The sequence below is a fragment of the Molossus molossus genome, unplaced genomic scaffold (assembly GCF_014108415.1).
Source record: "Molossus molossus isolate mMolMol1 unplaced genomic scaffold, mMolMol1.p scaffold_m16_p_8, whole genome shotgun sequence".
NCBI classification, from domain to species: domain Eukaryota; kingdom Metazoa; phylum Chordata; class Mammalia; order Chiroptera; family Molossidae; genus Molossus; species Molossus molossus.
Genome location: NW_023425402.1, coordinates 102,420,650 through 102,448,415, shown reverse-complemented (window position 1 = coordinate 102,448,415; position 27,766 = coordinate 102,420,650). Strand labels below are relative to the sequence as shown.

General features: G+C 44.8%; 1 protein-coding gene across 2 annotated transcripts in view; it reads left to right on the top strand.

Annotated features, from left to right (window-relative positions):
* CNKSR3 (CNKSR family member 3) overlaps positions 1-27,766 on the top strand; it is an 81,081-nt gene that overhangs the window by 29,185 nt on the left and 24,130 nt on the right. For both annotated transcript variants that reach the window (XM_036247898.1, XM_036247897.1), the window contains exons 2-4: positions 16,014-16,177; positions 22,715-22,917; positions 23,414-23,501. In XM_036247898.1, coding sequence (XP_036103791.1) covers positions 16,014-16,177; positions 22,715-22,917; positions 23,414-23,501 — 455 coding nt within the window. The remainder of the gene's footprint in view (positions 1-16,013; positions 16,178-22,714; positions 22,918-23,413; positions 23,502-27,766) is intronic.

Sequence of the window (27,766 nt, the reverse complement as noted above, 5' to 3'; positions counted from 1 at the left end):
GGGAAACTGAGACACAGAGGAATTCCTGATTGTCCAAGGTTGCATAACTAATCATTGTTCGAATGTAGGCAACCTGGCTCCTGCCCCTACATTCCTAAGACCTGCTCTGTCTTCTTGTCTTTCACTCATACGAACTTCTGAGAGTAGGGGCTACATCATTCATCTCTGCTCAGCACACTCCATGCATCGTCTTGCTGTACGGTAGGCACTTAGGAAATTCACACACTGTATAATTTCCTCCTTTCTCTTCTGAGACCTAGCTCGTGCTGCTCTCTCCCAGCATCATGGTGGGAGGTGGAGGAAGGGCTAAGTGCTGTCCTATGGTCTCACACAGTTTGGGGTTCAGATCTCAGACACCAGTGATCTGACCTTGCTCAGGTTGCGTCTTTTAAGCCACTCTATAAAATAGAGATAATAGTAATGCCCGCCTCACAGAATTTATCTGAAGTGTGTCAGATGCTTCAGTCCTGTGTCGAGCACATAGGAGATGGTCAATAAACATTAGCTTGTATAAGCACAGTGGTTGTATTATAAGCCCGCCACTGCCTCTTCAGCTAACTTTTGTCTGTGTCTTAGGCCTCCTCCAACTCACATGTTCTCTACGGCACTTGTGTAACTTTTTCAACTCACAGAGAACTAGATGCTCGTTCCTGTTTGGTCACTCATTAGCGGTGTGACTTTGAGCGAGTCACTACATTTTACAAGTCTGAGTTCTATCATGGTGATAACCAAGGTTTTTCTGTGGATCAAATAAGGACTCTGTGACTGAGTCTCAGCACTCAACACACTTCAGTTTCTTTGCCTTTCCCCTTCCTTGTCACCTCCTCCTCCTTTGCTGACCGGCAGAAACGCCATGACAGCTCATCAGTAGACTCAAGAATCTTAGCTGTTTGGAAATTCCATGAAAGAAAGGAGGCGTCTGTTGTAGGGGATGGACTGGACTACAGTTTGTCAGCAGGAAACTCATGAAGCTGAAGAGCTCCTGCCCTGTTGTCTTTTGCCATTTTGAAATGTACTCTTGGTGGTCACTCTAAACATGGCCAACCCTTACACCAAATAACACATTTTTGACATCCTTTGAGTTCATTCATTCACCAAATAATTCTTTTTTTTTTATCCTCACCCGAGGACATTCTTCCATTTTTTGTTCAGGTAGAGTGGGAGGGTGAGAGAGGAACAGAGAGAGAGAAACATCGACGTGAAAGGAGCACATCGAGTGGCTGCCACCCGCACAACCGACCAGGGCTGTGGACAAACTGCAACCAAGGTACGTGCCCCTAGCGGGAACCGAACCCGGGTCTCTCAGGACCGCAGGCCGACGCTCTAACCGCTGAGCCAAACTGGCCAGGGCTCACCAAATAATTCTTGAATAGCTACTCCGTACCTGTTGAGGGTATGATGATAGGCAAAACCAACTTGGTTCGGGTTTTCATGGAGCTTGTTGTGTTTGAGAGACAGACAGCAGCCATGCAAATATGAAATTATAAAGTGAGATGTGTCATGAAGAAAAAGTGAAGGTGCCGTGACCCATAATAAATGGGGTTTAGTGTTGAAAGCCAGGGAGGCTGTCCCGTCGGAAGGAGTGTTTGAGCTGAGGGCTGGGTCGGAGTGTCCAGCCCGAGTCGATGGGATACCTTTACCCTGGACATACACTCTTCTCCTTTAATGTAAGATGCCATTTAGTGTTTTATTAAGCTTGGATGATGATAGGTGATAATTAGTCTTCAAATCTGGAGGTGCCCAGATATCCTGTCCCTCATTGTTTTTTGTTTTTTTTTAAATCTAACTTGTGTATGAATAGTATGTGTGTTGGGCTGGGTGAGGGAGGCTGAAAGTGTTTGATCACAATCGGGCATTGTGTTTTTATTACACTCGGTCCAGTGCTGCCCGTCAAACCCATCCAGGCACTTGGTCGCATTTCAGGTCCTTGTCTGGGCTTGCCTACCCTCGGCAGGTGCTCGTTATTTTAACCGGTATTATGTATATTTGCTCTGAAAGTTGTTTTGTTGAAACGTGAACAGCCAGGTGCTTGCAGGTAGATAGATCATGGTCAGACTTATTGGAAACTTGAACACAAAGAAGGGACACCCCTCAGCCAAGTGTAACAGGCCAACAAAATATGACAGCTGTTTGGGGCATTGTCCTTGAACAACCCCCCCCTCCCGAAGTAATAATCACTACAGAACTTATTTTCTGACCTTTTCAGGAAAGGTATTTCCTGACACGTTTCAGCAGTCTTCCAAAGTAAGGAGCCTGTGATGGTCCTAGAGATGGTTTTAGATGGTCTGACTAGGTCCAGGGAAAATTGGAGCGAGCATTTGTTCAACACCGGTCACTTGCAGTTTCCTCTTTAACGTGAAGAAGCAGGCCCTGGGAGACAATTATATCCAGCTAACTTTGCTTTTTGTCTTTTTTTTTTAAAGGGGAAACATCTATAACAGAAATAAGTTAATAAAAAATAAAATAAAATAAAAATTATATTTATGGCCCTGGCTGGTTTGGCTCAACGGTTGGAGCATCCACCCACAGATCGATGAGTCATGGGTTCAGTTCTAGTCAAGGGCATGTACCTCGGTTGTGGTTCGTCCCCGGCCCTGATTGGGGTCGTGCGGGAGGCAACCAGTTGATGTGTCCCTCTCCCTCCCACACTATCTGAACAAAGATGGAAAAATATCCTTGAGTGAGAATTAAAACAAAAAAATTATATTTATGTTTATGATACTTTATATTTATGGCAAGTGACACTAATTTATAGCAGTGATTTAAAGACTAACAATGATGTCTAAAATAAATTGATTTTTATTTTATTCTTTTTAAAATATGTTTTTATTAATTTTTTGGAAAGAGAGGAAGGGAAAGAGAGATAGAAACATCCATGTGAGAGGGAAACATCAATCAGCTGCCTCCTGTACACCCCCTGCTGGGGATCAAGCCACAACCCAGGCATGTGTCCTGCCCAGGAATTGAACCAGGACCTCTCAGTCCCTGGGGTGATGCTCAATCCATTGAGCCACACTGGTCGGGCTAAAGTGAATGGATTTTTGAAAATTAGGTACTATTCTGGCTGGGTGGCTCAGTTGGTTGGAGCATTGTCCCATATACCAAAAAGGTTGTGGGTTCAATTTCTGGTCAGGGCACATACCTAGGTTGTGGTTTGATCCCTGGTTGGTGACCTTATCGTAGGCAACCGATTGATGTTTCCTTTTATATTGATGTTTATTTGTTTTTTTTTCTCTCTCTCTCTAGACATATCCTCAGGTGAAGATTAAAAAAATTTAAAAACTAAGTACATAATAGTAGAAATGACACATTTGGCAAAAATCATAAAGTTGGTTCTTGAATGACCAAAGTTTGGAAATACCGTGTAATCTGGACTTTTTTCCTGTTATCTGGCATTCAGTTTGTGTTTCTGAGGGCCTATTTTAAATTTGGATGTTAAAATCTGATAACATCATGAAATATTACTTCATACCCACTAGTATGGATCTAATAAAAAAGATGGATAATAACAAGTGTTGGTGAAGATATGAAGAAATTGGAACCCTCATAAATTGCTAGTAAGAATGAAAAATGGGCAGTCTCTTTGGGAAATAGTTTGGCAATTCCTCAAAAATTTAAACATAGAGTTACCATGTGACTCAATGATTTCTACTTCTAGGTATATGCTCGAGAGAATTGAAAACATATGTTCACATAAAAATTTGTACATGAATGCTCATAGTGCCATTATTTATAATAGCCAAAAAGTAGAAATATCCCAGGTCTCTATCATGTGATAAATGGATTGAAAAAATAAATACAGTATAGCCATACAATGGCATATTAGCCATAAAAAGGAAGGAAGTACTGATATATGCTACAACGTGGATAAACCATGAAAACATTGCGCTAAGTGATATAAACCAGACACAAAGGCCCGGTACTGTATGATTTAATTTACACAAAATGTCCAGAATAGACAAACTCATTGAGCTAGAAAGCAGATTAGTGAGTACAGGGCTTGGATGGAGGGGGAATGGAGAGTGACAGCTATTGGATGTGGGTTTCTTTTTGGGATGATGGGAATGTTCTCAAATTAGATAGTGGTCCCACAGGTTTCTGAATATACTAAAAATCACAGCATTAAGATATGTGAATTGTGTTTTAATAAAAAAATCAGACAGCACAAAAATGTGTGACTGGTCATGAGATGGGACTCCTGCCATTGCTGTATCCAATAGTACCCATCTGGCCTTTGGAGTCAGAATTCTCACAGGGACTGGCATGGGTGTGCTCTACTCGGCTGTGCAAAGCACAACATTACGTTTTTATCTTCATAGTGGTGCTCTAAGATATGTGGGCTATTCATATATAATTCACAGATAATCGAGGAGGTTGAGGCTTAAAGAAGTTGAATGGTAGAATAGGGACTTGAACCTGGGCCTTTATAATCTACTTTCCACTATAATTTGTAAACAAATTGTCACACACTTGAGCGGTAGCCAGCCAAGGTCAGAGTTGCAAAATGGGGTTGAAGATGAGAAAGTTTGCTCTTGCCAGATTAACTCACTTATTTGTATTCTAATTTACCTTTTCATTGCTGCCACTTATAAATATTGACTCAAGCTCTCTTTAATAGCAATAATAGAGTACTTCATGATTTACAAGGCACTCTTAAACCCAGTACTTCACGTTATCTTAGTTTGCAGCTAAGGAAAGTGAGGTGTAAAAGTAAGTGACTGCTGGACACAAAGGAAATAAAGAGGTCAAGCTGGGTTTGAAGCCAGGCTGTCTGACGCCACGCCCACTGTGTTTTCATTCTTTCATCATGCCCTCTGGTTGTTTCGGAGTGTGTGCGTCCACTCATTCTTCATTCATTTAACAATTACCTTCTGAGTGTTAACTATGAGCAAGAATCTGTTCACAGAACTGGAGATATACAGGCAATAAGATAAACGAGGACCTTAACTCTTTTTTTTTTTAAATTCTTACCTGAGGCTATTCTCCCATTTATCTTCAGATAGAGTGTGTGTGGGGTGAGGGGCTGGGGGGCAGAGAAACATTGATGTGAGAGAGACACATCGACTGGTTGCCTCCCGCACGACCCTGACCAGAGCCAGGACCGAAATGCAACTGAGGTACATGCCCTTGACTGGAATCAAACCTGTGACTCTTTGGTCCATGGGCCGATGCTCTAACCACTGAGCAAACCAGCCAGGGTGAGGACCCTAACTCTTACAGTGCAGTTTAGAGGGAGGAGGCAAGCAGAAGGCCATTTATTTAGCTTAATAAGCACAGTGATTTCAAATACTGATGTTTTTAGAAGAAAACACAAAGATGGTATGATAGAAGTGATTTTGATACATATGAGAAAGAAGGGCTCCTGGTGGCTAACTGGGCTCAAATATAAGAACAGAGCCTGGCAGCTGTTTTTAAATAGGGGCCTGTCATGCAAGCTGCACTTTAAGGAGAAACCTGCACTGAACTGCCTGCCTGCACTGTGTTTCTGCTGGCTAAATTAGTCCTTTTAAAGCAGTTTTTGGAATTGAATTTCAACCAATAGGACTGAGACTTTCCCTGTCCAATCAGAGCTATGCAGCTATATTCACTGTAGCATCTTTACATCCAATTAGAGTGGCTCCATTGGGACCAGTCAGGACGTTGCTTTTGGGACCAATCAAGCTGTGAGGATTTGGAGTTCTCATTTGCATGAGAACCGACCACTCATCTCTGTATGTAGGTCAGCTACCCTCTGGCACGTTCCCTGTTCACTGAAGACTAAAGACTGCATTTCCCCGGCTGGCGCAGAAACATGGAAGACATCTTTGCAGAACAGAGCAAAGCAGACCAGAGCAGAGCAAGGTGGACTGCACCTCAGTGGAGCGGAGCAGAGCTGGGGCCTCCACACTGAGCTGTAACACTGCTGAGCTGCCCCATAGCTGTGCTGTTCTCAGAGCCGTGCTGTATCACCCTGAGCTGTTGCCCTGAGAGTTACCTTCTTCACCACCCTCAAAGTGGGGGCCGCTGTTGGGATTGAATTTGCAACAATAATCATCAGTTGACACGTAGATGGACTTTTTTTAGATTGAATGGTCAGGGAGCGCTTCTCTGAGAGGTGATATTTGAGTTGAGATCAGAAGTACCTAAGAAAGTCAGCCAGGCAAAGATCTGGCTGAAGACTTTTCTAGGGAGATGAACTTTTAATATAATGCATATCCTCAGCATTTCCTGTGTTCCTTACAGAATCAATTTTTGAGATTTGAATTTAAACCATTGTTCTGGTCTTTTTCTGTATATACATATCATTTTCTACTTTTTGGCAGAATGTATATGTGTGTGTGTTATCTGTCTATATACTCACATATATTTTACATACTATAAAAATAATAAATATATTGTAAAAATAAAATTCAAGTTAAATACTTATATTTTTAATAGAAAAATATCATTCCAGATGTATGATTTTTTTTTTCTATCACGCATAAGCCTCATGCAAAATTACCTTTCAGAAATAGGAGCTGTGGATTTTGCTTAGATGACTAAATAGATGTTTTGATGATTATGAGAAGAAAATGGCATTCTCAGTTGGCCCTTATCAGGACCACCTACTGACCATATTTTCATGGGAATTCCTGAAGGCGCTCATAAGTCCCCCTCCTTAAGTCCCCCTGCTCCCACGAGTGCTGTTGGGCAGCGTCTAGTTGATGCTTAATCAAATATCTCGACGTTGAATGAACTCAGATAGAATGAACTCTTCTGGGGAAAATATCGTGTTAAGAACTCCCAGGCGGAACGCGTTTGCTTTGTTGGTTGCCATGCCTCTCTAAAACCAGAAACAGGAAAGGGAAAGGATGGACGTGATTTGAGTCATCTATCCCTGAGTTTGGGGGCGTTGGTTGTGCTGGTGGTGGTGAGAGTGGGGTAGGAGGTTCCATGGAAAAGTTTTCAGTACCTGCTGTTTCACTCAAGGACTGGTCTTGGTAATGATTTTCAAGGCTCTTTGGGCACTCGGTGGAACAGAGTAGCCATCCAATCTGCATTTACTCTCCCCCAAAACTTCACCTCCCTTCTTGCTGTCCTGTGTCTGCTTCCTGCATTCCTACCCTATTCTCTTTGATTAACTCATTTTCATAGAGCAGCACGCCCACATTTTTCTGACCCTCTGTATATAAAAAATAGCCCGGCCAGCATGACTTAGTGCATTGAGCATTGTCCCATGGACTGAGAGGTCCCAGTTCAATTCTCCGTCAGGGCACATGCCTGGGTTTTGGGCTTGATCCCAGTAGGGGGCGTGCAGGAGGCAGCCAATCAATGTTTCTCACATGGATGTTTCTCTCTCTCTCTCCCTTTTCCTCTGTCTAAAAAAAAAAAAAAAAATCAATAGAAACATATAAAAATAATACAAGTGGAGAATAACTTAATACATCTTTCTTCTCTCATCCTTTGTCCCTTCCCCACAAAGTTTTCTTTCATAGAGTTCTCAGGTCATTCTCTGAGGGCAGAGCCCGAGTCCCAGGCTACGGTAGAGTGGACCCTCCAGTTTCACGGGATTTCCCAACTTCGCAGCATCCTTGCTTGAGCGGGCTCCGGCAGGGCAGGTGCCCCGTTTATTTGTGTTTGTGGTAAGATGCCAGTCGATGCATGAGCCAAGTAAACTACACTGTTCTCTACTTAGGGAGCAAAACACAGACAGGTTTTTCTTTTCTTTTCTTTTTCTTTCTTCCTTCCTGTTATTTATTTATTTATTTATTTATTTATTTATTTATGTAGCCTCAGGATAGACAGGTAGGCATGCATTGACAGCTACTTCTCATTTTCTGTTTTGTAGTATTGTTTCTCTCTGCTTTTGTCTTTTTCTGGGGTGCTAATGGCATACAGAAGACCTGTCTTTTTCTAAATTTGATCATTTGGAAAATGACTTCGGGAAATACAGGCGGAGACTTTTGTGAATTCCAGAATTACTTAACCCTTTAAAGGCAGCCAGTTTCACTGCTGTATCACTGTCTGTGGTCACCACTGGCCTAAAGGGCAAGTTTCTAGGGCCACATTCGAAGGTGAAAGAGCTACAAAAGAATTCTATCCAGATGTATTGGGAAAGAAGAGGGTCGTTTCACCTGTATTTTAGTTACTAAGAACGCGGAGCACCAAACCTGCAGACTGCTTATTGACAATATATCCCTGTGTGGGAGCTGGTGTCCCCAGTTTCTCAATTTTCTCATTTGACACATGTAGGTGAGAGAGCCTTTAGTGTTTACATGCCATTAAAATTTCTGAGAGGGCCCTGGCCGGTTTGGCTCAGCGGTTAGAGCGTCGGCCTGCGGACCAGAGAGTCCCGGGTTCGGTTTCCGCTAAGGGCACGTACCTCAGTTGCAGTTTGTCCCTGGCCCTGATTGGTCGTGCGGGTGGCAGCCACTCGATGTGTCCCTTTCACGTCAATGTTTCTCTCTCTGTCTCTCCCTCCCACTCTATCTGATCAAAAAATGGAAACATGTCCTCGGGTGAGGATAATAAATAAATAAATGAAATAAAATAAAATGAATTCCTGAGAGCAATCTGAGGTACTCAACTAAGTCAGCTTAATGGCTTGTGCTATTTCCTATTACAGAAAACTCTACTTTCATTAGAGTTAAGGGCACATCTGTGAAGATCCTGCCTTGGAGGTTGGAGAGGCGGAATCTCAGCGTGAGGAGCAGAGGCCTTGGTGCCAGTCCCCCAGGGGTGAGCCCTGATTTTGTGTGTCCTTGGGCAAGTCACCTCCCCTCTCTGTGCCTCATCTCTTCATCTCCAATATGGGACACTTACGGTCTATGTTTGTGGGGACATTAGGAGGATTAAGGTACTTGCCATGTAGTAAGTGACTTTTACCCCTTTGCTTCTATTATATCTGTAATTTCACATATTATTCCCTCTTAATTTTATGTCACAGAAAACTCCTTCTTACCCATAGTGTTGGGTAAGCAATAGCAATCCTATTGTATTTCACGTTAACGATCTTAGAAGTTGTTTGAAGCCATCAGTTTTGTTGGTCTAGGACTGAAAGTCTTCTGATTTCCCACCAAATGCAGTCTGTGCGGTTCCTCACCTGTATTGGCTCTGGTTCCGTGACGATGCTCGGGAAAGGACGCTGGAACCCAGGCTTTGGGGCTCACTCGGGCATCTGGCTCTTCAGTGTATTTTTAGAAGTTTGTGATATGTGTTGGCGTGAATGTTTCCATTGTAGAATTTTTTTTTTTGAGTAGCTCAGAGTGCTCTTCAGATATCGCCTCGTCTTCTCTCCTGCTTGGTCTGCATCCTGAGTCAGTCCCCCTTGAGCCTGTACCAGACCATGTGTCTGTCAAGTAGGGTACACAAACAAGAGCATGATCTTTCTTTTCTTTCCGTATCCTCACCCGAGGACATTTTTGCATTTATCTTCAGATAGAGCGGGAGCGAGAGAAGGAGGAAGAGAGAGAGAGAAACATTGATGTGAGAGAGACACATCAAGTGGCTGCCACCCGCACGACCCCAACCGGGCTGGGGACAAACTGCGACCAAGGTACATGCCCTTAGCGGGAACTGAACCCGGGTCTCTCTGGTCCGCGGGCTGATGCTCTAACCGCTGAGCCAAACTGGCCAGGGCAAGAGCATAATCTTTATTTTATTTATTTATTTTTTTTATCCTTACACGAGGACATTTTTCCATTTTTTGTTCAGAAAGAGCAGGAGGGAGAGAGAGGAAGAGAGAGAGAGAGAAACATCGATGTGAAAGGGACACATCGAGTGGCTGCCACCCACACGACCCCAACCGGGCTGGGGACAAACTGCAACCAAGGTACGTGCCCTTAGCGGGAACCGAACCCAGGTCTCTCTGTACTGCAGGCCGACACTCCAACCGCTGAGCCAAACCGGCCAGGGCTAATCTTTAAAATTCTGCTCTAATTCTGGGCCTATATGATCTTATAATGTATAATCTCAGAAGTCCTACTTTTCACCCCCCAGTCGCCTGCCCTGTTGGCGGGAGCTGGCTTTGGCATTAGAGCCCTTGATCTTCCCGTGAGCAGGGCTTTGAGGCTGGTGGTGCCTTCGAACTTGAAGATGGGAGGGAGACGGCAGTGCACTAAGGTTGCAGAGTCACAGACACGTAGCAGGTGGGACCACGGGATCCGCTCTCCAGCCCCTGCATTTCACACTTCGGCGCACAGGTCAAGTGACCTGCTCGAGGTCACAACTGGGCCACAGGGCCACCTGCTCTTCTTCCTCCTTCACAGTGTGAAGGTGACCTCAGAAGAAAAGGGAAACTGAGAGTAAGTAAGGCCACTCCAGTAGCACAGGACGTGGGGCAGGTGTCGGCCCTGGAGAAAGCTGCGCTTCAGTCACCCCAGAGCTGACGCTGGGTGAAGCTACGATTCTGGCAACCTTGTGGGATGTGGTGTTGAAGACCCTCAGAGTTTCTTCCTCTGCACACTGTCCACACTGTAAGCAGTGAGGCTGGAGCCTCATTTTCATTGCGATGTCCACAGCTCTCGTCCAGGGGTGCCATGGAAGAAGGGGAGAAGGTGGGAGTTGGACAGGGTCACTGAGAAGGATCCTGACAGGTAGCAGGGACTGTACACCTCATGTTTCCAGCTTCTAAACTGTGGTCTTCAGCCGCAACCAGGCTGTGCTTCTCAATTGCTCTTGGATCCAACCAGTGTTTGAGTGCCTCCTCTGTGCCCTGTCACGCACGAGGTGTGGCGGCGACAAGACAGGCAGGGTTGTGGGGATGTGTTTTAGAAAGGACAGAAGCGCCCTGGCCGGTTTGGCTCAGCAGTTAGAGCGTCGGCCTGTGGTCCAGAGAGACCCGGGTTTGGTTCCCGCTAAGGGCATGTACCTCGGTTGCAGTTTGTCCCCGGCCCTGGTTGGTCGTGCGGGTGGCAGCCACTCGATGTGTCCCTTTCATGTCAATGTTTCTCTCTCTCCCTCCGAACAAAAAAAATGGAAAAATGTCCTCGGGTGAGGATAAAAAAAAAGAAAGGACAGAGGCACCTCCAGGATAATGAATAAACACACACAGATCTGCTGAGTCCCATGAGGGAAGCCAACAGGACAACAGGGAGGAACGGGTTACGGGGATTCTATGGATGCTGGGATCCGCAGGCCCCCCTGCGGTGTGATACGTGAGCTGAGACGGGGAAATGAGGAGGCAGGAACATTCTAGGTAGAAGGAACGTCACGCAGACAAGCCTTGCGGTGGAAAGGAGTTTGCGGTCTTGAAACGTCGGCTGTAAGCAGTTCAGCAGAGTGGCTGGGGGACTGGCATGAGATGCGGTCAGGGAGGCGGGCAGGAGCCAGGCAGACCAGAGTGGACTTCGTTGGATGTAGATTTGATCCCAGGTGCGGTGGGAAGCCAGCAGGGTTTAGACAGGGAGCAACATTTAAACTGGGTGTTCAGAAGGCTTTAATGCAGCTTGAAAACATTTTTTTTTTTTTTTTTATCCTCACTCGAGGACATTTTTCCATTTTTTGTACAGATAGAGTGGGAGGGAGAGAGAGGAAGAGACAGAGAGAGAGAAACATCGATGTGAAAGGGACACATCGAGTGGCTGCCACCGCACGACCAACCAGGGCCGGGGACAAACTGCAACCGAAGTACGTGCCCTTAGCGGGAACCGAACCCGGGTCTCTCCGGACCGCAGGCCGACGCTCTAACCGCTGAGCCAAACCGGCCAGGGCAAGACATTTTTTTTTTTAATCCTCTCTCAAAGACATTTTTGCATTTTATCCTGAGATATAGAGTGAGAGGGAGAGAAGGAGGAAGAGAGAGAGAAACACTGATGTGAGAGAGACACATCGAGTGGTTGCCACCCACATGACCCCAACAGGGGCCAGGGATAAACTGCAACCCAGGTACATGCCCCTAGTGGGATCCGAACCCGGGACTCTCTGGTCCGCGGCTGACACTAGCCACTGAGCCAAACCGGCCAGGGCCAGCTTGAAAACATTTATGTGAAGTTCTTTGACTTTATTTTTCCACCTTTGTTTGTTTATTTCACAAATGCTGTTGTGCACCAGCAATGTTCTAGTTGCTGCAGAACGAGCAGTAAACAAAGGATGACTGTATGTTTAGGGTACTAATGTTCTGATAGAAATCCTACAACATTTTTAGGTGGAATCTGTGATTTTGGCAATTTCTTACATTTGGGAACACTTTCTGAGGAAGGTAGTACCATGGACCATTCAGATTTTGTTTTATTTCCAATTTAGTCTGTTCCAGAAGGGGCTACCTACACATCTGGACATTTCTGATTTCTCTGGCAACTTTTATTCTGAACACTTCGAAAATTGAGGACCTGAATACATTACATTGTAAATTTCACGTCGTGCTCTAAGCTCTCTAGAAGTGTTAACATTTCGCTTCTCGTTACCGATCTGTGTGTTAGGTGGTATTGTCATCCCTGTTTTACAAACGAGGCGGAGGAGGGACTTGCCCCAGGAACCTTGTCAGCAAGGAGTGGGCTGGGATTGGAGGTCCGGCTCTTAGCACTGACTGCCCTGCGCTTCCTCGTGTGCACCATAAAACAGTCTTTTCAAAATCACAAGACATTTTCCTTGTGCATTTGGAAGTTTAGGATTATTTAGCGACAGTGGAGGAAGGCTGGGCCCTCTCTTAGTCTGGGTCCCCGTCTGGGGTTGTCCCTGCTTTTCCTTCACGATTCTTTCCCCATCGAATTATCTGCTTAACCTGATTTGTGTGAATGGAATGTGTTCACGTAATCGTATTGAATTTTGTGTTTCTCTCGGTCCCGTCTGTAAGGCCCCCTACAGAAAGGGAAGAACTGGCAAATAGGTAGAAGCGTGTGGATGGTTGATTGCCAGTGCTCAAACCAGTTTACTCGAAATTGGGGATTTTTGTTTCCCTCCTTTGTGGGATTGCATAATAGTTTGATTGAGCTATTTATAAATGTTTAATTGTATCTTAAACAATAGGATAAGTGAACAATAGGCCGTAATGTATCAGAATAATGAAATTGGGGGTAATGCTATTTAAAACCGAGCGTATTCTTGTGTGTGTCCCCAGAGGGGGAAGTCTTGGGCTCCCGGTGGACTCTGTTTTTGAGTAGGTCGCAGTGAGATGTTTCTCCTCCATCGCAGGGATCTTTCGATTAGTTGAAGTTGGATCATTTATATTCTCTCAGAACCCTCACGGGGATTCTGGCCCCCTTTTTGGGGAAATGTTCTGTAGTCTTTAGTTCTCAATCTCTGATCATTTGGACGCTTCCTCCTCCCTGGAATTCTCGTCATACCTTCCATCTCAACTTCTCTGTGTCTAAAATGTTTCCTTAAGGCTCTAAAGCTACTTCTGAAGTACTGTTTCTTCAGTGAAACTTCACTGTGAGTTAAGAGAGAAATCTGGCCTCATCTTTATTTCTACTTTTTATTATTCAGAGGTAACATTTAATGACTTTCCATTGTACATGGTTTCTTCACTTTAATTTTAGCGGACTAATTTATTCTGCACATGAAAACTAGTAAGAGTCTCTCAGTTTTATGCTTATATTTTGAGCAATGAACTTGTTTGGCACAGCGAACATGAATTTCAATTCAGTTGGTCATTGGACCTTGTTTATTTTGTTCGGGAAAGAGTTGATCACGTGTGGGTGACTATGAGTTAAAATGTTATTAGGTTCATGTTGGTTTGCTTGGGCTGCCGTAACACAGCCCCACAGACTGGGTGGGTAAAACGACAGAATTTTTTCTTCTTCTTGCTGTTCTGGAGGCCGGCAGTCCGAGATCCCAGTGTCAGCAGGGTTGGTTTCTTCTGAGGCCTTTTTTCTTGGCTTGTAGGTGGCTCTTTCCCCTGTGTCTTCACATGGTCTTCACTCTGTGTGTTTCCTCTTCTTATAAGGCTATCAGTCATACCAGATTCAGGTCCATACATGTGGCTTCTTTTTAACTTAGTTTCCTATTTAAAGATGCTACCTCCAAAAGGGCATGTTCTGAGATACTGGGGGTTAGGACTTCAACCTTTGAATGTTAAGGAGACACCATTTGGCCATAACGATAGAGAAGGAAAGAGAACATCCTGAAGGGGAGGAGAGTGGGGGGTATTGTCATGACCTGGCTGGAACTGGCTCAGTGATTTTAAACTTCACAATACCTACTCTTTTGTTCATACTTTCCCAATGTTTTGGACTCAGTAAGATCTGAAGTACCTTCTAAGGACCTGTGAGAGTCCATGATTCTTACTGCTTAATCAGGAAGGTGCTTGGAGAGGAGTTTCTATACGGCTGTGTTTGCTGGGAAGAATGCAAAAGAGCAGAGCGTTTGTCAAACGGACCTTTATTTGAACTCAACCTCTTTTGTTCTGTATGAAGCTGAAGAAACTGCCTATAAAATCCTTCTCTTGGCGTCTTACAAGCTCCATGACTATGGACAGGTTATATAGCATCCATAAGCCCTAACTTAGCCACTGATGTGCTAGGCATAGAGTTGTCAGGAGGCTCCGTTTGGCTCTTGGCTGTTGTCACTGCTGTCCATGGACACTGCCCCTCTGCAGATGCCCTGGGTGGCCACAGGTGCTGAGACCCAGCCCTGCAGCCCAGGTGGGGCATCACTGTAAATACCTGCTGACTTGTGTGGCCTCCACGGCCTACTTGACTCATGTGTCATGGAAATAACTTGTGGCTCAAGGCGGTCCAAGTGGAGCAAGGTTTATATGGATGTTTCCAACCTCGCTTGTTGTGCGATGGAGCCCGTCTGCTAGACAGATGTCATTTCAGGGAAGATGGATAGGTTCCAACTCATCTGGTTACCATAAAGTTAATTGTTCCTTACCTCTTCTTTCTATATTTAATAGCCCCAAATGGTTATCAGGAAATTGTTCTTCTTCCTGTATCCTATATAAAGGGGAATGGGGAGAGTTTGTGGGGCAGAGATGTCGTTTACCCCAGCACATTAGATTTTAAGATCCATGAACTTGAGTATTGCCAGAAATAAGTGCTAGACCTTTGTCTACTTCTTCCAGTCCAGAGAGTACTCACAAAGCAGAACTTTTGTGAGGGGTGAATGAAACACGTGTGTTTGTGCGCGCACACGTGTGTTTGAGGTGGGGGAGGGGGCAGCAGCATGCCTTTCACATACATTGTTCTAGTTACATTGAGCTTTTATCCTTTGTGTTGGGCTTGAGTTTATATAAATCTAGTTGTTTAAAACACTGGATGGCTTTTGTTATTAGGTTGACCAGTGTGTTCTCCATCCAGCAGTAAAGACCCCCAAGTTCTATTTGGCTTATCTCTTTTAATTTTTATCAGTATATAAGAACATTAGAACACAACCCCGTTGGCAGTAGTGTTTGGCCTGGAAAATTTCCATAGGCTAACCCACGTAACATCGCCTTTCTCTGGAACCGCTGCTGGTACTTTATACATTGGATTCTGCATTCGTCAGAATTTTTTCTTTTGCAAGGGACAAGCATATTGGGGCAGTTTGTTCCTCTCTCACATGGATTTATCTCCAGAAAACTGATCAGAAAAATGACTGCCAATGCCCCCAAGGTTGTGTCCTTATGACTTCCATTTGGAAGGGAAGAGAGAACCTCTGTCTTCTGTGTCCATATATCAAATATCAAGGAAGATTGTAATTGGTTCCTCTTGAGTCACATGGTCATCCCAGAACCTAATACCGGCTGGTTGATGGAATATTGTGGCAAAGCATCTTGATTGGCAGGCCCAGTGGGGATCACACGGGCTGGGAGAGGGATGGTGTCCCAAAGGAAGAGCTGCTTAACAAACACAGACACGTGTCTACTACAGATGACTGGCACTTCAAGGGGGTTAGTGTTTATTCTCTTAGTTGAAAGGGAGTGGGAAGGTAATTGTCCTAAAACATAACTGGTTCCATTTGGAAATTTTAAGCTGCACATTTAAAATCTGTGTGAGATGAGACGACAAGGACACAATTGAAAGGTGTCTGTCAGGTGGGTCACACATGTAAACAATCAAACGGGAGCATGATTGGCGATTGCCCGGAGTAACGGAACACAGTGACATTCATGGCCTCTCCTGCTTTTCCGGTAGGGCTGGACGACTGCCTGCAGCAGTATGTGCACACGTTTGAACGCGAGAAGATCAACGGCCAGCAGCTGCTGCGGATCGCCCACCAGGATCTCGAGGAGCTGGGCGTCACTCGAATCGGACACCAGGAACTTGTGTTGGAGGCTGTCGACCTTCTCTGTGCACTGGTCAGTGCAGGAAACGGTGATCTGTACCGTGATGATGTTCGCCAGAACTCTGTTCTCTTACATCTCCATTGTTTGTCATGGAGCCTAGCATCATCTTCTTAATGGTCTGATGATGTGAGCTGAAGATAGTGTGAGAAGGGAAGAAAAGAAATCACGTTCCAGATTAACGAGTTGGCAAATTGTGGCCTGTGAGTTAAATCTGGCCACCGTCTAGTTTTGTAAAGTTTTATTGGGATACAGCCATGCCCGTCCATTTATGTGTCATCCCTGCCTGCTTTTATGCCACAGTGGCAGAGTCGAATATTTGTAACAGGGACCATGGGGGCCCCCCAAAGCCTAAAATACTATCTTGACCTTTAGGGGAAAACTGTACCTGTTACAGAAAACCTCTGTGTTAGTCTTACTCTTTAAATCTCTTATATATAAAAAAAAGATGGAGATGGTCCTGAATGAAAATGTCTTCTAAATGGCAATGACAAGTGGGTTCTGATTTCCCTGTCTGTTTCTGTTACTATAAAAAGCATTTTTATGCTTCACAGGCATTTGTGATATTTAAGTAACTGGTGCCTGTGTTGAAATAATCAATCTATGAAGTGGTAGCTACATAGGAAAAATGTGGACTTAGTTCCATTTCTCAGACAACTGAGCTTTGGCGTGACTGTGACTGAGTTCAGTTCTGCCAGGTTCTGACGGCCGCATTACACCTGCGGCTGTGGGGGGTGGGGTGGGGGGGCTTCGGTGTGGGCTGAGAGCACCTGTGAGGCCATTGTGTTTGCAAACTGGCTGGCACAGGGTGGGTCCATGTCTGTGGGTCATGGTGCCATGCTAAAGATGCAGTTTCCTGAACTGTCAGGATTTGGACAGACTGGGCAGCATTCAAGCTGGGTTAGTAATGCCATGAACCTGAGCCAGGGCTATATACAATGACATCACGGAGAATGCTGGGAAGGAATGTGCTCCCCATTATTTTGCCCTTGCGGGTCTGCGTTTCGTTGATTACATAACACTCACTGCATTGTGCGTGTTCTTTTGCTTAAAATGGACAGAGCCTTGTCTTCTGCGCTGAGATACGCTGTTCTTGTTTAGAAAAGCAATGGGGAAATTATTTGTGGTTGATAAATGAGCTGCCACGAGGGAGAGGCTGTGGCCAAGGGGTGTGCGCACTGCCTGGGAGGCGAGCTCTGTGCACGGTGATCCTTGCGCGCTGCGCGCCGGGCCCGCCGGCGGTGGCCTCTGCCCTCCCCACCCACAGAAGGTGGCCGTGTGCGAGCGAGTTTCTGCACTGCCCGGAAGATGTCTGAGGGTCCTGTTTATTATTGAACTGCATTTTTTTTTTTTTTTATACAGTGAAACATGCTGGAGTTCACTTTTATTATGGTTTCTGGGAACAGTGCTTTTCAGTCTTTTCTGCTCCTTTGAACCATCTCTGTCAACCTTGCGGGGGGACTCTGAGGACAGTAGATGGCGGGGAGATGGAGTGCGAGAGGGACGGAGGGCTGGAGGCGCGCTGTGGACAGCAAGTTGGATGATAAACACAGCAGCGACCTCTCTTTGCTTTCCCCCTCCCCTGCCCCTTAAACTATTAGACTGAAACGAACCAAGCTGGACCAACGCCAGAACCTAAAGCTGTGTTTTATCTCCTACAATTTCCTTCTCATTTCCTTTGTAGACAAAGTTCTGACCTCAGACTCATTCTGGACATGCTCTGAGTGCCGAGTGCCAGTGGCCGCCTCTGGCCAGGGCCAGGGAGGCACGGCGCAGGGACGCCTATGCGGGGTGGGCAGGGTTTCAGAGCGTTTGACTCAAGTATCTTTTGGTCTTGAGATCATCTCCTTTTAAAATATTGTTATTGTAATGAATATATAAGTTATGCTACGAATCCATTGCACCATATAGACCGTTGTGTCTATAAATCGGTGATAATGTTTTGCCTTGAAGAACTCACCCCTTGGGCGGTTAGTTAATGCTATTTGCCTTGGCCCTGGTGTCATACAAGGGTTTTCATGTAAACGTACTTTAGCGGATGTTGATGTTATGATGGACAGGAAATGAATAGAATTAGAAGTGAGGGGAGTGGGGCAGGAAAAAACAAAGCCATTGGAAAGTTTTGGAAAGAAAAGGGCAGATGGGATGGATAGGAACCTAAAGTGGAGAACAGCTACTGGTTATGATTCCAAAGCCAGTGAGCAGATGGACCGCAGATAGCTGGTAATGGGGAGAGAGCAAGGAGTGGAGCCACCTTTTGTGACCTTGGTGGGCTGGAGTGGTTTAGGACAGTGACTTCCCAGGGCTGAGTTCAGAGTCTGAGCCCAGTTTTCTCCTTCTCAGCAGGGTAGCTGTCAGCCACATGTGACTGTCAGTTAAAATGAATTGAAATGAAATAAAATTCTGTTCCTTAGTCACATTAGCTACAAGTGCCCAGTAGCTACAGTGGCCACTGGCTACCATGTTGGGACAGTGCAGACAGAGAACATTTTCATTGCAGAAAGTTCTGTGAAGAGCATTTGTCTGGGGGGTGCGGTTGAGAGTAATAATGTGTAATTAGAACTCATTTTCTTTGCTTAATCAACCAGACCCTAGTTACCTGAAGAACAGGGCAGGGACAGATGTATCTTCTTGACGTTGATGTAGGCTGAGAAGATGAACCAAGTTGGAATTGACACACGTATTAGGTGAATGTGTGATTAAATGAAATACCTGTAATGTATCGACCTGCCCAGGGTGCTTCTGTGCACTCGACACCCCTAAGATTATTTATTGTTTATCAGTTACCCACATGTAAATCATTAAAACATGTTCCCCTTTTCATGGGGAGAAACCATGCAGGAGGAGTCATCTTCGCCGGCAGCTGGTATTGAACTTGCTTAGGAGCTTATTTAATGCCTTTAGGAAAGTGTGAAGTGTAGTTCTTAGGTTGTAACTGAATTGACCCAAGTGAATAAGATGGTTTTGATTGTGCATCTCCGACACTCCTTAATCATGAATATTGAATCAGGGACAAAACAAGTAGGAATGAGAAAAGAAGGTAGAAGTTGTACAAGATTTCCCTTCACTAAAATGTGTGTAATTTAGGGCACCAAAAGAGAGAATCTGCTTGTTTCCTTCTCCTGTCTCATCTGTCATTTCTCTGCCAGACCAACAGATGACCCCCTCCCCCCACCCCACCCCACCCCCCATGGCTAACTGCTGATGAAGTGGCATCTCTGGGGAGAGTTTTTAGTAAGTATGTAGATTTTCAGAGGCTTATTTCATTTCTTACCTAGTTTGTATTTTCTTGATACCTTATCTTCAAACAATTTCTGAAGGAGATAGGTTTTAGGGAAAAGCTTAGTGAAAATAATCAAATCTAGTCTGAGAAATTACTCACTTTCTGTCTTTCATTGTGGGGCACTTAAGTCAATAATCCTTTCTTGATTATGTTTCTGCAGTAGAGGTTCTTTTGAGATACTCTAATCGGTTTCTTGTTCTCTTGTTATCATGGAACGGGGGTGGGGTGTGTTGGGGAAGGAATGTCCCTGCCTTACTTGACTCCTTCCTCCCTTCTTCTAAAAATTATTTTTTATTATAGCTATATCTATCCATCTTTCCGGTCCCATGATTTGTTTTGGGGGAAAAAAATAAAAAGAATCAGAGCAAATTGAGTGGAAAGAAGAACCAGTTAGTAACCACTTCCCCTTTATTTTAATATCAAACCTGGTAGGTTTGTAGGAGACTAAGGTTTGAAATTTTTTGCAACATCAGCCTGCATTTAATCCCCTTGGAGTTCAAGAAGTAAATGTTGTGAGTAGTAATGAAAATTCCAAGTGATGTATGGTGACGCCCATAGAAAGCGACTTTCCTGCTTTTAGCTCGGAACTCGTGATAGAAGTTGGCAGGCTGGGCAATGACTGAATGAGGGGACAGTTCCCTTCAGTGGTAGTCCTCAGTCCTTTAGGACAAGCTGTGTCATGTGGCTCTTTATCCTTTCACTTGTGAGTCTGCTTCTCTGAATTGAAAAGCCATGATGCAAATCCATCTTTTTATTTTTGTCTCGCTATTGAAGGACAATATCATATTCTAGTCTCTAGAAAGGGACAGTGAGGGGAAAAAGGGATGAATGTAAGGTTTAGACAGAACATTTCTGTTAATACAGAGCACTCATTTTTTTTCCTCCTCTTCTTTTTGTTAATCCTCACCCAAGGGTATTTTTCCATTGACTTTTAGATGGGGGGTGGAGGGAGAGACATCAACGTGAGAGAGACACATGGATTGGTTTCTTCCTGCACAACCCCCACCGGGGCCGGGGATAGAACCTGCAACCCATCACCCTCTGGTCCTCGGGCTGACGCTCTAACCATGAGCCAAATTGGCCAGGACATGAGCATTCCTTTTTATTATGAAACTTACAGTTTATTTATTTATTTATTGAATCTTCATCCGAGGACATTTTTGCATTTATCTTCAGATAGGGCGGGAGGGAGAGAGGGAGGAAGAAAGAGAGAAACATCGAGGTGAGAGAGACACATCGACTGGTTGCCACCCACATGACCCCAACAGGGGCCGGGGACGAATTGCAACCCAAGTACCTGCCCTTAGTGGGAACTGAACCTGGGTCTCTCTGGTCCACGGGCTGACACTCTAACCACTGAGCCAAAGTGGCCAGGGATACAGTTTATTTTTAATGTTCGTAAAAGAGTTTTCAGTTAATGGATCTGGAAGTTGTTGTTTTTTTATATTTTTTTGTATTGGTACTTAACTCTTCAAAATTTTTATCACAATTAAAAAAATACTTTTTATTTTACTGGGAAGCAACATACATTTGAACATCAAACAAAATTAAAGTTTTCATTTAGGTAAAGTCTTGTTGTTATTGTTATCACTTGCCATGGTCCATCTCCCACCCACCCCCCTGCCCCCCAAAAGGAACTCCTGGGTATATTTATGCTTTGTGTGAGACGTGGCTCGCCCTCCGTGGGGCGTTAGAGATTGGGAGGTAAGAGAAGAGGGGCTAAGGGACAGTTTAGATGCAGGGGACAGAAGCATCGCTCAGATCCAGAGGGCCTGCTGGTGTCAGTGGACTGAGGTCTGAGGTCTGCAAAGCCAGCTGATGAAGCTTCTAACATGGTAGATGGGGTGGGACAGTCAGAATAGAATTGGGGGGAGATAACCACCATGTTGGATTGAGCTAGCTCTGGGATCCCTGTCCACTATTCTTTCTTGACCACTGCCCCTCTTGTTTTCTGTCTTATCACTCTGCCTTGCCTTGGGCACGAAGCATAGACGAGGAACATGAGGTATCATGTTCAAAAGCTTGTGTCCTCAGAGCAGATTGCCCAGATTCAAATCCCCCCTGCCACTGGTTAGCTGTGTCACTGGAGAATTATTCAATGTCTTTGTCCCCCAGGTTTTTTCACCTGTAAAGTGAGATAATGCATTTCCACCTGCACAGGCTGTTTACCTGAGATAATTCTCATCCAGCACTTAGCCCAGTTCCTGGTATAGAGGAAGCGTTCAGTCACGTTGGCCATTATATTTGTCCCCCTGTTTAAATGGTACCACATTCTCCCCTTGAGATGCTGTGGACACAGTATAATATACCCCAGAAAGATCTTCACTTTTTATTAAAATGATTAAACAGATGATGCTACAGAAATTCATCTCCCACCTTCTGCCAGAGTCATCCCAGATTTATGCGTTGTTTCCTGGGATTTGTTCTTTATCTGCAAGGGGGACTAGGCAATATTGTCACATGAAACTGATTTTTTTAAAGCACCCGAGTAAGTTGGCCATCATTCAGAAAGAACAGAGCTTAGAAGCTCCTGAGATGGAAATGACATTTCAGGTGCATTGGCATTTGGTTAGTACTGCTCTGTTTCTGTGAGAGTCTCATCTGGTGGGAAGTCCTCTACTCAATCTCTGATTTACTGTCTGCTGCTCTGGGGATGTCGTAGTGAGGGACGCACACAGCGCCCTGTCCTCACCGTCCCACGGCGGAAGACAGCAGCATATCAGGGGTCTCAGAGAGGTGACGGGTGAGGTGCTGGAGAGTAACCTGAGGGCGTATTTGGCAATGTCTAGAGACATTATTGGTTGTCACAAGTGGGAAGGGGTGTTACTGATATCTAGTGGGTAGAGGCCAGCAAAGCATTCTGTAATGTATAGGAATCTTCTCCCACAACCCAAAGAATCTCCAAACTTTCAATGTCAGTAGGGCCCAGGTGGAGAAGCTCTGCTCTAGATAGTCCTGGGAGCCTCAAAGAAGGGGGTGGGGGGAATTGGGCTAATTTGAATGTTAGGAAGCTGACCCTTCCAAGATTTGTTGAAAGGAGCATTTTGGAAAGAGGAACTAGCAAGAACAAAGTCCCCGAGGCAAGAGGAGGCTCTGGGAGGGCCAGTGTGGCTGTTGTGGGTGAACTCAGCACAGTGGGTAAATGAGAGAAGGTTTTGTGGCTGTTGTAGGAGTTATTCATGTTACTCAGTGGGCTTTGGAGTTATTATGAGAATTTGGACATTGTTAATTGTTTTGAATTTTTTTTCATTTGATTTTATTTTCCACAGAATTATGGCCTTGAAACTGACAATATGAAGAACTTGGTTCTGAAATTGCGAGCGTCTTCTCACAACTTACAGAATTATATAAGTAGCCGGCGGAAAAGTCCAGCTTATGATGGGAACACATCCCACAAGCCCCCCAATGAATTCTTGACTTCTGTGGTGGAGCTCATAGGTGCTGCCAAGGCCTTGTTATCTTGGCTGGACCGGTGAGTTACAGGAGGGCCCGAGGGGCACAGAGGCCTATACTCCGTCTTAGGAAAATGGACCGTTTTCCCTTCCTTATCCCTTCCTTGTCCCTTCCACTGGACCTCTCCAGGAGTTCTGGATCAGTGGTGGATTTCCAGATCCTTCTTGGAAGTTACTGAATAGTGACTGGCAGAAACACAGTAACCTCGGCTCAGAGGAGAGTGAAACCGTCCTCCGGCTGTGTTTTACATGGTTAAACATGAATGATTATTTGGGTGTGTGAAGGCTGCTAGTTGGCTTCTGAAGGGATGTTAATTCTCTTGGCTCATGTTTTAATGTGGTTTTTAAATCTAGCACTTCTCTATTTTCTATTCAGATTCCTGTTTTGTGTGTTACCCCAGCATAACCAACCATTTAAGCCTGTTGAGGAACTTTGCTTGTCAGCACAGTGTGGGATCCTGGTGGGTTCCCTTCCACTCCCACACTTTTTAAAAGAGAATTTTTGTTGCTTTCCAGGGCCCCATTTACAGGGATCACCGATATCTCAGTCACGAAGAACAAAATCATTCAGCTTTGCTTGGACTTGACCACTATAGTCCAGAAGGTCAGTACATCACTGTTGCCTCCTAACTGGTTTTTCCTCCCTTTCCCCCTTTTCTTCATCTTCAAAGGGGTTTACATGCAGGTATGAAGTATCATGCTTTCTCTCCCCCCACTCTTCCCCTCCATTAGAATTGGGGAGAGATGAAGCTTTAAACTAGAGACATTGTGTAGAAGGTTTCTGAAAAAATAACCAGTGGCCTTTACCTCAAAAATTACTTTCTCTTATTTCAAAATAGTTGAGCTAATCGCCCTGTACTTTCTCGAAAATGTTAGGGCATTTAATTTTTTAAAAATAGAAATTCTAGAATAACTGACTTTCACTGTGATCTTTGTTCTTAGTCTTCTTTTCATTTTGACCTCTGGTGGTTGGGTTTACCAGTCAGGATGAGCTAGGTTATGGGTACAGTAACAAATAACCCCCAACCTCAGCAGTTTATTTCTTGATTATCTACATCCAAATGGGTCAGCCGGGGGAGCTGTTCTAATTCTTCTCACTTCAGGATGGAGGCTGGCAGAGCGACTGGTATCTCATGTTCCTTGTCCCCTGGCAGAGGCACAAAGAACCCTGGAGGATTTCACATTGACAAATGTTCTGGTTCGGAATTGACACGTGTCAATTTCGCTCACAGCTCATTGGCCCATCCTAAGGCCAGGAGGATTTATATCAGCTAATCCGTAACTTAACTAGTTTCTGTGACTTCAACTTCCCAAGAATTTCTTATTAGACCATCAGCTCTTAGGGTTACTTCTTGTCATATTCCCTGGCACCTAGCAGACACTATAAAATATTTTTGGATTGAATTGAGAATATCACACGTAAGAAAGAGGTTATTCTTTTCTTACATTCCATTTTTTTCTAAAATCTCGATTCCATGTTTGTTCCCACTGCTGATTTGGCACAAAGTGAGGCACACCTTTTCCTCGGTCCTGTCTGTGCCATGTCACAGGTGCAGCTCTGAAAAGCCATGTGCTTTCCTTTGTTCCTCAAACATGAATAGTGGAGTTTGGCTGTTTGAGGTCCAACCCGGAGCAGCCACTGAACTGAAGACACACGTGACTTCATCACATGCTTCTGAGGCCGTGTTCTTAGAAAGGAGCTCAGAACAACTAACATGGCTTTGAGTTTCTGCTCTTTTTTTATGTGTAAAGTAATTTTGGCAAAAACAGTCTGATGCCACTTGTGATACATTAATCACCCAGCCACTGAGACCTGGCATAAGTGGTGGAAGACACTTATTTCACTGACACCTTGAGTTTCCTTTTCTTCTCTGCTTCCTTTACCCACTATATTCTACATCCTATTTTGATTTTTTAAAAAAAATTACTTGTGCCCTGGCCAGTTTGGCTCAGCAGTTAGAGCGTCTGCCTGCGGTTCAGAGAGACCCGGGTTTGGTTCCCACTAAAGGCACGTACCTTGGTTGCAGTTTGTCCCCGACCCTGGTTGGATTGTGTGGGTGGCAGCCACTCAGTGTGTCCCTTTCACGTCGATGTTTCTCTCTCTCCCCCTCCCTCCCTCCCTCCCAACTCTATCTGAACAACAACAAAAAAAAATGGAAAACTGTCCTTAGGTGAGGATTAAAAAAAAATTTACTTGTGCCCTAGGTGGTTTTTCTCAGTGGTTAGAGTGTCAGCCTGTGGACTGAAGGGTCATGGGTGTGATTCCCAGTCAAGGGCATATACCTGGGTTGCAGGTTCGATCCCCAGCCCCAGTAGTGGTATGTTGGGAGATGCCAGTGGATGTGTCTCTCTCACATCGATATTTCTCTCTCTCTCTCTTCCCCTTCCTCCCTCCCACTCTATCTAAAAATCAATGGAAAAGTATCCTCAGGTTAAGAGTAACAATAACAACAACAAAACGAATTTACTTGTGATCAGTTAAAATGATAGTGTAAGAGTCAAACACTGTAATTATAATGGGAAAGTTTTGCTCATGGGTGTGTCAGTGGGTGGTTGATAGTTGTTGGCACCAATTCAGTACCAACAGGAATCCCCAATTTGGGATGTGGCAAAGAAGGAAACTGTTCAGTGAAAAATGGTTCAACTGTGATACAGTATGGCTGTGAGGCAGTCCAGGGGCCGGGGCCCTCTCTGGCTAGACAGCAGTGCTCTGCTCTGCTCGGGCCTACTCCATTCCGTGCCATTCTGCTCTGGCCTGGGTGGTCTGCACCCCTCTGCTTGAGCAAGACATCTCTGGTGTTTCAGCTCAGCCAGGGAAACAGTCTTCAGAGTTCCTTGGAAAGGGAAAGCGTGCTCTCCAGAGCCAGAGGGGAGCTGGCTTATAAAAACAGAAGTCCCTGCCTCTGGTCTCTGATTGGTCTGTCTTTATGCAAATGAGAACTCCAAATCCTTGTAGTTTCATTGGTTCAAAAGACACTATCCTGATTGGTCAGAATACAGCTGCTCTGGTAGGTTTGATCTGATCTGTGCACCTCCGATGGACGGGGAAAGCCTCATTCCTATTGGTTGAAATAAGATTCCAGGAAGTCCTTTATGAGGGTTGGCTCAGGGGGCAGAGGCTGTGCAGGCAGGCAGTTCAGTGCCGCTTCTCCCTGAAGTGCCGTTTGCACGAGAGGCCCCCGTATAGAAACAGTTGCTTGGCTGTTTTGTGTGTGTGTGTGTGTGTGTGTGTGTGTGTGTGTTTAATTTGAGCCCATGTCTGGCCGGTGTGGCTTAGCGGTTGAGCATCAACCCGTAGACCAAGAGGTCACTGGTTCAATTCCCGGTCAGTTCACAGGCCCAGGTTGTGGGCCTGATCCCCAGTGGGGGGCCTGCAGGAGGTGGCCAGTTGATGTTCTCTCTCATCGATGGTCCTCTCTCTCTCCCTCTCACTTCCTCTCTCTTTAAAATCAATAAAGGGAGAAAAAAAATAAAATTTGAGCCCAATTAGCCACTAGGAGCCATTTTTAGTAGTTAACTTCTTTCTTGGGGTTCACAGGTGCCTTTGTATTTTATTTAAAGGGTCCCAAACTGTGTGACTGGTTCAGGCTGCCCTTGCTGTAGGGTAGGGAGAGGGGGAGAAAGTGATGAAGTCGAAGGCTGGAGTGGTATTTGTTTTCAGAAGATGAATCTGTTTTGCCTGAGCAGGTTGGTGTTGGCTTTGTAGGTATTTGGACTGTTCCTTCCGTAAATATTTATTTAATACGTACTATGCGCCTACTGCTCTTCTAGGCAGGGGGGTATCAGTGAATAAACAGATAAAATTGTCCCAGATCTCTTATAGTCTCTGGGGGAAAGAGAAAAAGAAAAGATAAACAAGCAAAATCTATATCAAGTTAGAGAAGTTCTGAGGAGGAAAGGTACAGGAAGTGCTGAGCATGGAATCCAGTTTTAAATGTGTGGCTAGAGTAGCCCAGAATGCAAAGGTGACGTTTGGGTCCTTCAACCAGTGACTGAGCTTGTCTGGACGCACTGGGCTTACTGCATTGTCTCCGGTGGTGTTTTCCTTATAGCCTTAGATGATATGATGTGAATTGCCTTCCTTATATAATATGAATGATCGTATAAAGATCTCCCCTGGGAGGCTGAGCTTTGGATCTGGTCACGTCCGGAGAAGGGCACCCACTAAGCCTCCTCCTCACGTTTGCCTCTGCTCATGACGCCTGGCAGGTGATTAATGATGATTTAAAAATGTATGTTTAAATGGATTAGGCAATACTTTGGACAAATAAGCTGATGAGCACTTGTCTTTTAGGAGAAATTTAACCCAAATTTAAAGGATATAAGTGGTATTGTTTTTGTTTGTTTGTGGTTTGCTGGTATTCACTGAGTATATGCTTCAGAGAAAGATAGGTTCAAATCCTGCCTTTACCATTAATTAGCTCTGGGACCTTGGACAAGTCACTGAAAACTCACGAGCTTCCATTTTTTCCATCCGTAAAATGGCAATGCTAATATTTGCCTTACCAGATGATTTGATGGGATTTTTACAAGGTATTGTTGAGAAAGAAAAAAGGGGAAAAGTGTAATAGGAAGACAAATAGTGACCCAGCATTTTAGAAATGTATGTATATATGTATCTGGAATATATATACATATCCAAAAAAACTATACACAAAGGAATATATAAGCTCAGTGGGCAGTTTGGGAGAAAAATTGAGTTTATCTCAGTAGGGAGGGAAGCCGTCAGTCTGTCCTCCCAAAGTTGCGATGACATGAAAACTGGAACCACGGTGGCCAGAGACGAAATGGCGAAACGGCAGTGGCAGGTGCTGACTTCCTGTGTGGAAAGAAATGAGAAATGTAACGCCCAAGAAAACAGAATGGAAA